At 36.7% G+C, this 12,555-nt stretch overlaps 1 protein-coding gene across 2 annotated transcripts in view; it reads right to left on the bottom strand.

Annotated features, from left to right (window-relative positions):
- LOC120629080 (BAG domain-containing protein Samui) overlaps nt 1-12,555 on the bottom strand; it is a 48,045-nt gene that overhangs the window by 24,319 nt on the left and 11,171 nt on the right. Inside the window, exon 1 of one of the 2 annotated variants that reach the window (XM_039897822.1) lies at nt 7,185-7,211. The exons of the other annotated variant lie outside the window; for it this stretch is intronic. Coding sequence (XP_039753756.1) covers nt 7,185-7,196 — 12 coding nt within the window. The 5' untranslated portion in view covers nt 7,197-7,211. Of the gene's footprint in view, nt 1-7,184; nt 7,212-12,555 lie in introns of those variants that run through there. 2 annotated transcript variants of the gene reach the window in all.

Genomic DNA, 12,555 nt, shown 5'->3' with positions numbered 1-12,555 from the left:
CAACCAACACGTGATAAACTTATGGCAGCTACCAACACGTGCAAAACTTATAGCAGCCACCAAAACGTGCGAAACTTTTGACCCACCAACACGTGCGTAAGTATGGAATCTTTATAGCCTGCACCTCAACGAGAGCCTTTCTTATCAACAAATAAAGCAATGGATTTAGACATGTTTTTGGATTTTAGTGAGGTAATGCTCTGAAGTATTTTAATTCAATTTTTTTTAAATAATCCTTTCTCCTCGACGAAGCGGTTATCGCCTAGTAGTTAGAGCTTGGGAAAGAGCTTGACAGGTATAATAATGTATCTACACTATACTGAAAGTCTAGTTTTTTTTATTTTAAATTTATATATTTTTAAATTTGTTACTTGCTTTAACAGCTCCATGCCAGAGACATTGAGAGTATAACGTTTTCAAAGGCGTGTTTAAAGTTAGATAGAGAGTTGCTAATGTGACGATAAAATTGTATTTTCCTTTTTTGCTTTTACTCAAAATCTATTACGAAAGTACATCATCATCATCATCATCATCATCTCAACCAATTGACGTCCACAGCTGGACATAGGTCTTTTGTAGGGAGTTCCACAACGCACGGTCCTGGGCCGCTTGCCTCCAACGGCTCCCAGCAACTCGCCTGATGTCATCTGTCCACCTCGTTTGGGGCCGACCTACGCTGCGTTTACCGGTGGCGTGGCTGGGTAGGCACGAAAGTACAGTATAGATAAAATTCGAAACGACGAAAATTTCGAAAACGACTCCTCGATTCCATCATCATCATCAACCCATTACCATTACCGGCACTACAAGGTTCTCCTCTCAGAATGAGAAGGGTTTAAGCCGCGGTCTACCACACTGGCCAAGTGCTGGTTGGGAGACTGCACACACCGATGAGAAAATTATTGAGAACTCTCAGGCATGGAGGTTTTCTCACGATGTTTTTCTTCACCTTTTAAAGTAGTATATTTAATGTGCTTAAATCAAAACGCAAATAACTCTGAAAAGTCAGTGGTGCTCGAACTCGGTCTCCACGAAAGAAAAACCGAAGCCCAATAAGCTATCACGTCAACTTGACAGCGAGCGAGCAAATCTTATACAAAGGCTACAGTAATTATGCATCGAACAACAGATGGTATAACAGAAAATGGTGTATTTAATTCCGGCAAACAAATGTGAATCACTTGCTCAACAATTTGTTTACATTGGTGACAAGCCGACAACGGAATGGCATTATTGTTGCATGGGCAAATTTGCTTTAAATTTTATCCTTCACATAACATTCGATGGCCCTTATGAATATTTTGTTTTGTTTCCTTTATTGCGCAAAAGTTACCAAATAGGTACATTGAACAGAAGGTGGGATAAAGGTAAAAAAAAAATGTGTGCGTGTAACCTTTACGCGCGATTGAAGTAAAACTTTAATTATTATTAATTGATGAAAGAGTAAAATGTTCCTGGGACTCCGCCATTTCATTTAATATTCACTATTTCATTTTCTATTCTATTTAAAATTCATAAATATAACTTTCACATTTTATAAATATATACATTTAATACATATTATTATTCAATACATTTTACAAATGATAATATTTATAAAATGTGAAAGTTATATTTATGAATTTTAAATAGAATAGAAAATGAAATAGTGAATATTAAATGAAATGGCGGAGTCCCAGGAACATTTTACTCTTTAATAATAATAATAATTTCGTTCGGATTGGTCGTAAGTATATGTATACTTACGACCAATCCGAACGAAATTATTATTTTGAAACTAGCGTACCCAGCCCGCTTCGCCGGGCTAGATTTTGCTTTATTTTATTTAAACAATAAACTTACATCATTAAATTTTTAATATAAGTCTCATAATATATTGAATCATTTATTTCTCTCCGTATTCATTCTCTTCTATTCTCTTCTCGAACGGGTGAAGATCATTATAGACACTCATGTACACCCAACAATAGAATATCATCATAGTAAATAAAAGCTGTATTTGACAGTTCAAAAATAGGAGTGCTCCGATCGTCACCAAACTATACAGGATTACTCGTCAGGTCAATCCGGAGATTCCCTGAAAGTTTCATTGAAATCGGTCCAGCCGTTTCGGAGCCTATACGGAACATTCCCACACACTTTCTCTTATATTATTTTTAAATAGCGGAAACTGCACAGACGTCTGACGTAAGCGTTACTTCCGTCAGAAAAAAATCTAAGTTACTCCCTAGTCGCGCCTAAAGAGGTGGGAGAGCTCAGCCGTGGCTAGTTACCACCCTACCGACAAAGAAAGCAGAGCTATTTAGGACGCTGCAATAACGCGTAGAAACCGATTGGGGTTTGGTATAACTACTATACTTATGCCTAGCTAACGGGTTAGCCTGCTATCATCTTAGACGGCATCAACATTTACCACCAGATGGGATTTAAATATAGTGGAATAATGAAAAAAAAACCTTACGGAACCCTAAAAATCAACTCGATTTCGACCTATTGGAAATTGGTTGAATATACGCTTCCAATAATTATTATTATTCATTTTTCATCGTGTTACCGGCCCACTACAGGACACGCAGTGCCGTGCACTGGGTTTCTTACCAGGGCAGTAGGAAAATTGCATAAAACGGCAAAAATCCTCCTCCTATATGAGTGATATATCAATTTTAGGGTAGACAGTGCTTTTTTGCATGTATGAAGTGCACACCACTGAGGACACGGGTATCCTCCCACAATGAGGAGGGTTTAGGCGGTAGTCTACCACGCTGGCCCAGTGCGGCTTGGTGGACTACCCAAACTATTTGTTAATAGCAATATTAATTTCAAGTTCTATACGAGTTGTATGACCGATTAAGACAGCGGTATTTGATGGATGCCGAACTGATAGTGCGGGCTGTCTAAAAATAATTGCATTATACAAACACGCGGAAGAAGGCCGTTACAACACAGAGCGGATCACTAATGATTTTGTAGCACAGATATATTTTGAGGGCCGATTGGTGCAGTGGGCAGCGACCCTGCTTTCTGCGTCAAGGCTGTGGATTCGATTCCCACAACTGGAAAATGTTTGTGTGATGAACATTAATCTTTTTAAGTGTCTGGGTGTGTATTTGTATATTATAAGTATTTATGTATATTATTCATAAAAATATTCATCAAAAATTCATCTTAGTACCCATAACACACATAACACATTGTCAAAGTATATTTATTTACTAGTTATAAATTCAAATTCACAAATTCATTTATTTCAAGTAGTCCTAATTAATATAAGTACTCTTGCAGTGACTCTACCACGGCACCGGTTCGGAAGGCAGATTCTACCGAGAACAAGCCGGCAGTTGCTCTTTTTCAACACCACTTATTTACATTTTACATTTTAACATTCCTTTTTCTATCTTGTGAGAGATGAAAGCGGAGCGGAGTTATATAGAAAGATCCTGACTCTGGAATGATATCTACATCGGCATTTCTTGTGATTTTTAGGAAAATAACCGGAGGCTTTCTGCTATCGCTGAAAGGCAGTATTGTTAGAAAATGACAATTTATTTGACAGACCTTGATGTCCTTATTGTTGTTTAAGCGAGGGACTCTGATGCATTGACCAAAATGGCGAGATGTTTTGTTACCGATATTAGAGTTTTGTAAGGAACTCTATTTTAGGTTTTTCTAGATAAATCTGATGCACACAAGTAATTACACAGGCAACCGCGCCCTTCAGACCGCAACACAACAATGCTGTTTGGCAGCACAAATGAGCATAGCAGTAGTACTTCCGCGGACGAGCTCTGTCATCAAAAGGTCTACTTCACGAAAATACATTTTAATGCTTATGCAAGGTGGCTTTATTTTTGCTGAAATAATAGGTTTTGTTGTGCCTCAGAGAGCAAGTTAAGCCTGATGGTCATAATCTGGAATATATCAGAGCCCCCCAACTAGTATTGGGTCATTGATTGGCTGATGATGTTGTGTTAAAATTCGGAGATAGCTTAGTGGCTCTCCTTTCGTTGAGGCCGAGTTCGAGCCCCGGCACGCACCACTGAATTTTCGTGCGTTTTTAATTAAGGCAATTTTAATGTCACTTTGTCACAGGAAACTTTGTGAGGAAACCTGCATGCCTCTAAGTTCTTCATAATTTTCTTTAAGGTGAGTAGAGTCCACCAATCTGCATGGGAGAGCGTGGCGGCCTTAAACCCTTCTTATTATGGGAGGAGACCCGTGCCCTGTAGTTAGCCGGTAATGAGTTGGTGATGATGTCGATGGAATTGTAATAAATGCATACAAAAAGGTGAACCTAAATGGAAAAAACCGCTCTGGCGCAGCTGATGACAATAAAGGACTCGCGAATAAATTATTCACGCCCGATCGAACGCAGACTATAGATATCTGTCTGACAGTAACCGAATACCTCAATGACCCTCGATGATATTGTATCGGATAGGTATCATTTCGCAATTCTCATTACGGGTGACAAAAATAAATCGCCAAAGTTACCTAAAGGACATTTCGTTTTTTCTCTTTCTATTTTTCCGTTCACCTTACACGTGAAAAAATGTATAACTAAAGGAGGAGTACGAGGAAGGTCACTCCAGGTCCAGGCATTAAGACGCGTTCATTAAACACGCTTGTTTTTCAAGGGAAAATCGTAGGTACATGCCGTCTGATTACCCATAAAATGGTAGGATTAAATAATGCAAACGAAGTCCTCTTTCGTAAATGCTCTAGAATAACAAATTATCAACTAATCAGACAAATTGTAAATCGAACCACAAAACGCAAGAAAGAAGACCACGAACAGTCTACTAATACTGAAGCAACTAAAATAGTCCATAATTGTTTTGGCTCAGCAATGCCAGATAACAGATGATATGGTGAATATAGAAATATAGATAACAAAAAGGACAACTCTATAATTTAGGTTTATTTCGTATTAAAAGAACACATCACAAAATCACATACAACTTCACAGCGTATTCACAAAAATTTTAGACAACATAATAACTACTCAATAGAGTTGTCGAAGTAATAGAAATTAAAAAACTAAATGTAATAAATGACGACTGTGTTTACATAGATGTTGTACCGTGTACCATAGATCAGCTGGCAACTTTTGGCACCGTTCAATGGCTAATGAACGGTCGTTGAACCGTTCGGAATATGCAAAGAGCATATCAAATTGATGTAGGGAGGGCATACGATGAGCAATATAATTAATGCTAAAGGCATATCGACGAGCATGTAATACATCGTTTAAGACGAAATGCGCTATGTTTATGAATGAGGTTGTAACATTTTTTTAGAGTATCGGTATTAGGAGAGAACTAGAATTAGACGAAAAAATAGGGTAACCTAAAACATATAATTGATCCTATTTGTTTTTAAATACATTTAAAAATAACATCCAAATAATATTCTATGATAACGAATTTGTATATTTAATAGTTATAAAGACACAAGCTCAGTTTAGAACTAAGGATGTTTTAATAAAAATTAATTAATAACAATCTGTAGGTTGGGACAATTGACAGTACTGTAGAGAATGCTGAATTAAAATATATAATTTTGGCAATTCCAATTAACAGAAAGGAACCAAAATTTTCGTATTTACCATCCCTCATTTTTCTACTTAATCAATAGACGGTGACGTCTTTACATGCCTCAGTTAGCAAAGAACTGCGCATGTTCGCAACTGAACATGCGCAACTGAACTGAACTTTCTGCGCTAATTCGAAATAGTAATGTATGAAAATAATACTAACAAAGCAATGATTACTAAGTGGCACAAAATTGTTTAAGACGTCAAAACCACTCTCAAACCAAAATACTTCAGGGTTAATATCGCAACTATAAACAAGCTAACTGGGCCACTCTGACAGCACGTAGGTGGTGCCGTGCCTTACAAACGCTGCAGGGCGGAGACATAATTTCAAATTGTGTAATATGGACCGGAATCTGTAGCAAATTGTGCAATAACAATCAATGGATGTATATGGATAGAAACTTATCCTTTGACCGGTTTGCTCTTGGCTTCGATCTCACATGATGGCGTACAATGAGATTGCATTAACTCTGCAGATATGTTTATCTCTGTGTTGTCCAAAAAGTATTGTATAGGGCAGTTAAATCACTTTTTAGTAAAGTTGCCCTGTCATTTCTATTGACTGAGAACTTACAGAGATACCATGTATATGTTGAATTCCTATATATAGACGCTGAGTACTCTACTAATGGGAGTCTATATATAATTACGCCATTCCGAGCCGCAACAAAGTTAAAAAGGCGTGTAGGATATTAGGGTGAGGATCAATTATGGCTAATAAGCCATTATTGATCCTTGATGCTGCATTATAGTGTTATCAAGTACATTTCGATTTCGTTGCCAAGCTGTCGTCTCGAACACGGTGTGAGAGCAACAGTTGTACCGAAAGCAATATAGATAGGTTTGGAAAGCGCATTAAGACGCATCGCGCAACTCGCGGTTTACAAACCTTCATCTGTTGCCGCGGGACATTAATCGCGTATGTATACGTGACGTCACCGCCAACTAACCCAAAAGCATAGGACATTGTCAATATGACGGATGAGCCCAAATTATCCAGTAACTTGTAGTTTTAACATCGCACAAATTTATTTTGATACAAAATTTCAGTTCAGAATGCGGAACGTGGTTAAACAATGGAAGATCGTAACTTGGGTGACATATAGGTACCATACGATACATAACTTCAACTGTGCTAACTCCTTCCTGGTTATCATCATATATTAGGGTACTATAATCATCATCATCCTCAGTCAAGAGTTTATGATTTTTTAGTCAAAAACTTGACAGTAAATAAATACATTATCCTACTCTACCACAAACTTCATGACACTAAGGACATTAAGTCACTATTAACTGTAGATATATTAAACAAAAAAATTATTACTTTGTTTCAGTGTTCGAGTTGTGATTAAATACCGCTTTATAAAAATAAAGAAAATACATGAATATAAAACGTGGACGCAGAAAATAAATGGCTGATCTGACCTGATACCGTGACAATAAAAGACGACTTGCTCTAAATACTCATCGAAATTATTTCGTAAACATTGATAGCTGGCAACATCGACGGGAATCAGTGTGCCCAACTAAACAATATCAGACAACACAACACAACACAAAGATATTTCTTAGAATTGGTACTTACGTTACGTTTCATTTTCAAATTGTCATCGTAGAATTCAGTACTTTCGGAGTTTAATGGATATTTAATAGACTGTTGTGGAATTATATAAAAAATTTTGATAAGCGTCTCCAGCGCCGCACACTCAGTCGACTCTGGCGGTTCGCATGCAAGGTGGGTGGGTGAGACGCTTCCCCGAAATAGAACTTTTGGAATAACTCTACACAAATTATATTCCCGCGTCACTCTTGACGAGACGAAGATCAAGAGCAGACATATGTAGTTTCAGCATTACACTAAGCTATTACGAACGCGTCGCGTCTATGATCCACTTTCACATATTATTCTTGCTAATGCTAACCCATTTCCTTTAAATTTTTATATATTTGACGGCCGACTGGCGCAGTGGGCAGCGAACCTGCTTTCTGAGTCCAAGGCCGTGGGTTCGATTCCCACAACTGGAAAATGTTTGTGTGATGAGCATTAAGTGTTTTTCAGTGTCTGGGTGTTTATAATATGTATTTTCTAAGTATTTATGTATATATAATTCATAAAAATATTCATCAGTCATCTTAGTACCCATAACACAAGCTACGCTTACTTTGGGGCTAGGTGGCGATGTGTGTATTGTCGTAGTATATTTATATGTCGCACCTCTTACAATATATTTTCATTTTGTGCAGAATTGTTCACTGTAAATGTAAACTTTTACATGTAAAGACGGAATGCCATCTGTTGAACTTGCTATTTGGGTGCAACTCATAACCCAGATAAAGTCTCAGTTGACATAATTGGATGGGAAACTGACAGCAGTTTGTACGGGTTAATCTAGCGAACGTTTGATACGCATTTGACGAGATTTCCACAAGTTGTTTGCAACGAGTAATCTAGGCTGCTTTGTAAATGCGAAAACTCAACCAATGAAACATTTTCATTTACGTTAGATGAATATTTTGCTAGTTCTATGTTCTATGTTACTTAATAGTATGGGAATCTGGAGAACGTAATTACTGAGCGGAAGCCTAACTAACCGTATTTCGGTCAGCAGAATCTATGCAATTGTCTGGTTGATTTAATAAGAAATAGAACTGCACCCAAAATTCTAGTTTTGCAGGTGGCATGCTTTTGATGCAGTTATGTCAAAAGGAAATTTATTAGTGAGGATAGATACCATCGAACATCGTGGTAGGGCAAGGTCTATAACAAGCCACGCGTCTATACAGTGAATCTCGTATATTATAGGGAAGCTAACAATTTCCCTATAACTGAGTGTTTTCGCAATGCCACCAACAGAAGTTATTTCGAGGTAGAGAAGACTCCAATGATGGCATTTTGCAATTTTCGCAAATGTGAAAAATTGTACTAATGTAATTAACTGTCTGTGATTACTTTCGCGCTTTTATTTACTTATTTTGGTCTAACATGCGAGTTATATGGGTTATCTCATCTTGAAGCTGAATGGATTTTGATTAGCGTCGTCCCGAATGTCTTTAAATCGACAAACACTAAACCGATTAAAATAAAACTTCTTCATTCAGGTAGGAGATTTTTTGCATCATGTAAAAAACAACCCAAGTGCTCTATTAGTTAATATGCTTGATTGATTTTTCATAAATCTACATTATGAACAAAGAGCTGAATATTTTTATGAATAATATACATATACAATACCTACAGATAAACACTCAGATACTGAACAATATTCATGTTCATAATACAAACATTTTCCAGTAGTAGGAATCGAACCGACAGCCTTCGAACTAAGAACTCAAAAAGCAGGGTCACTGCACGGGTGCAAAATAAAGATTCGATCCGAATAATTTTAAACGGAATTGTTATGTAACATAAATTAATTTAGTTCGGACATAACTTATAACTTATTTTGTTGAATAGCAAACTGATACGAATGGCCATCATCGATTTTACCTGTCTTTTAATTGATAAACGAAATTCGGTTACTGAGACTTGACTATAATGGTAAGAGGTATAGCGAACAGTTTCGTCGCTAATAATGATTGCTGGGGATAGCCCAGTGGGTAGGACTTCGACTTCACTTCACCTCGAATCACCTCTAGCTTTTCTAAGTAATGTGCCATTTAAATAAATAGTAAGATGAAATAATGTTTTTGTATTTCCACTAATTGCATAAGATTTGCAGATTTCGTTATCAGAAGTTCGATCTTAAACAGATTCTCAAACATTTCTTCGCCATGAAAATACTTGTTGAATTGATAAACCGAAAAAGAAATTCAAAAGAGCGAGACGCTTTTGGAGTCAAGCTGAGGGCTTGAGGCGTACTACCTGAATGGGGAAACGAATTATGGAGGCGGATGTGACTATTTTTACATTATAATTTATTCAAAAAATTTGATGAAAATTTAATAATAAATATTAATAGGCATTTCAGTGGCGGCCTTACATGTGCACAGCATTTCTTCCTCGACAAGTGCAGTAAAAGGAGAGTCCTTGAGCCCACCGCTGTGAATCATTAGCACCCACGTCCCACGACTACTTCGTGGCTGGGCATACTGATCGCTCTCGGCTAATGCAACGGTGCCGCGTACTTCAAAATTAGGGTTGAACAAGATATATGTAAGTTAGCACGTTTGCTTACTGAGTGCAAAGCGTGAGATTTTATACCTACTTTTACTGATTCGATCACGTGAGAGTTAACTACGATGTATATCGTATCGGAAACCTTAGTGTCACAAGCTGGCGCTCTTTTGATACCATATAAATCGGAGTTAACTTTCACGCGATAAAATTAGTAAACGAAGGTAGAAAAACACATACTTTGGACTCCGATAACAAGGTTTCGATAAATAATAAGTAGGTGTAGGTAGAGTTGCTATGCCTTGGAGATATGTGCCTTTATAATTTAAAGAAATTAAAATACGTTTTAACGTAGCCGCAACATATCGTGTAACAGGTCGGTAATGGATTTATAATGAAGATTAGTATTAAACTGATCATTGTATACAAAACTAAATTTTCAAAAGCATCGTTTGTATGAAAAGTTAAACTGTTAATAGTAGACCAAGACTTAGTAGGTCTATGTCACAAATCTAAATAATTTAATCAGCATAGTTTAAATATTAACAATCTGTTCTTAAATCTCCGTTTTTTTAATCATTAACGATTAATTTGTATACTTCAATTCGTATACTCCACACCAAACAGATCCTCGGCAATGTACCCTCTACGCACGTTTCGCTCCAAAACCGGAGCAACCTCAGGAGATGTTGACTTTACAATGCCAAATCAAACACTAACATAACATAACAAAAGCAGTAGTTACATATTGAATGAATGAATCAAAGAACAAGAGGCAACCCTAGATTAGTGAGTTGTGCTATAATATTTAGCTATAAGTTTCAAGCAATAATAATAAGTAATACTAATAACAAATGTATAACGGGGTTATGGTTATTGCGTCGTTTATAGAATGACCGCATTATTTGCAATTATTATGAATGCTATTACCTTTAAATCCTTGTGAAACGATGATTATAATAGCAACATTGTTATCGGCGTATCGTAGTTTTAGCTAAAATATGGACAATATTAAATAAATATACTACGACAATACACACACCGCCATCTAGTCCCAAAGTAAGCGTAGCTTTAGTTATGGGTACTAAGATAACTGATGAATATTTTGATGAATAATATACATAAATACTTATAATATACATATAAACACCCAGACACTGAACAACATTCATGTTCTTCACATAAACATTTTCCAGTTGTGGGAATCGAACCCACGGCCTTGGACTCAGAAAGCAGGGTCGCTGCCCAATCGGCCGTCATATTAAGATTTTATGTTCTGAAATAGTTTAACAAGACAGAGGAGTGTAGAAATCTGGCTGGCTAAAGAATATGGCGATGACTAGTCACTTGATCTTATCCCTAAATTGCTTGAATCGCAGAAGCAAAGTTAAATAATCGTGTTAGAGTGCAAAAAATTTTACTAAGAATATTTTTAATTTTTTTTTAACAATAAATGAGATAGCAACATTGTTTTGTAACACTGAAAATTAAGTGTGGCAACCCAGTATTCAATTGCTTAAAACAATATAAAATGTTCTATTAGTGATTCAATAAGAGTGATTCAAATAGAGTTACTAAATTACTAGCTGCTGTCCGCGTTCCTCGTACGCTTTTTTATCAATCCGTTTATTTTCCTGGAACAAACCACTAACTCTATACCAAAAATCCAGTTGATTGGTTTCTTAGTTACAATTAAACAAACAAACACACTTCTCGTTTATAATATAAGTAAGGATTATTAAAATTAGTTTATTTATGAATAATCTTCAATTAAACCGACAGGAAAATACTAGGATTAATATTATAGTCTAAGTGAAAGTCAGTTATACTAAATAGTGTTTTTCTAATATGAGGTTATACTAATATGAGGTGGGTAAGAAAATACATTGAGAATCGTGGGCAGAATAATAATAAATTAAACAGATCCGTTACATCATAATGTTACGTGACGCGTGACGACGCGTCTGTGACCGTCACATAATATTATATACCTACCTGAGATACCTATTTATATGGTTTATGGAATTACAAACAGTAGAAAATCAATAATTTAATTTAAGCACGGAACTGTGATGATCACAGTATACCTCTCGAACGACCAAAAGTTCTGTTATCAAAATCGGTAAGGCTTATTATGATTAATAGAAAGTTGGACACAACTGAGGCACTGATGAAAATCGCGAAATGTCATTTTACTGACTTAGCAGTTTGTATTTCAAACTGTTTTCAAATTGATGCGACAGCGAACGTCTATGAGTTTACGAAGTTACACCCTTTGTATTAGGTTATTATATTTGTCACACTATTCTTGGGAGATGAACCTTGATAGCCTTGGTCTTCAACACTTCATCTAGGAAAAGCAAAACTCCAAAGTCAAATCCAAACCTGAACGAGCGACGATCTATTGCAACAAATCTGGTACTGCATGTATCGAAACGTCGTGCCTGCGGGTCTACCCGGTTAACCCGAGGGAGGAGTATTCTTTGGGCAACCTTACGAACCCTCCAAAAGCCAAGGCAAACCAAAGCTTTGAAGCTACGCCCTCAGCAGCGTTCAAGTTTGCGTCCTACGGTCCCATCACCAGACTTGCGCAAACGGTATTTTGAAGGAAGCAGGTTGCTTGCGCAAAGAAGGCCAATAAGGTAAGTCTGATTTTGCTGTAGCAAATATGGATATAATTGTCGCTTTCAAATAAGTATTTACAGTCATCGGGGAAAAGATCTTAAAAGACAATGTTTAAATAGTCTAGCAAATATGTCTAGATCTGAATGATGGGAACAACTTATATATACATTCGATATAGTATAAGTTGTACCTCCCCGCATATAAAACTGGCTACGGC

The sequence above is a fragment of the Pararge aegeria genome, chromosome 14 (assembly GCF_905163445.1).
Source record: "Pararge aegeria chromosome 14, ilParAegt1.1, whole genome shotgun sequence".
Lineage (NCBI taxonomy): Eukaryota > Metazoa > Arthropoda > Insecta > Lepidoptera > Nymphalidae > Pararge > Pararge aegeria.
This window is presented reverse-complemented; position numbering and strand designations above follow the sequence as displayed.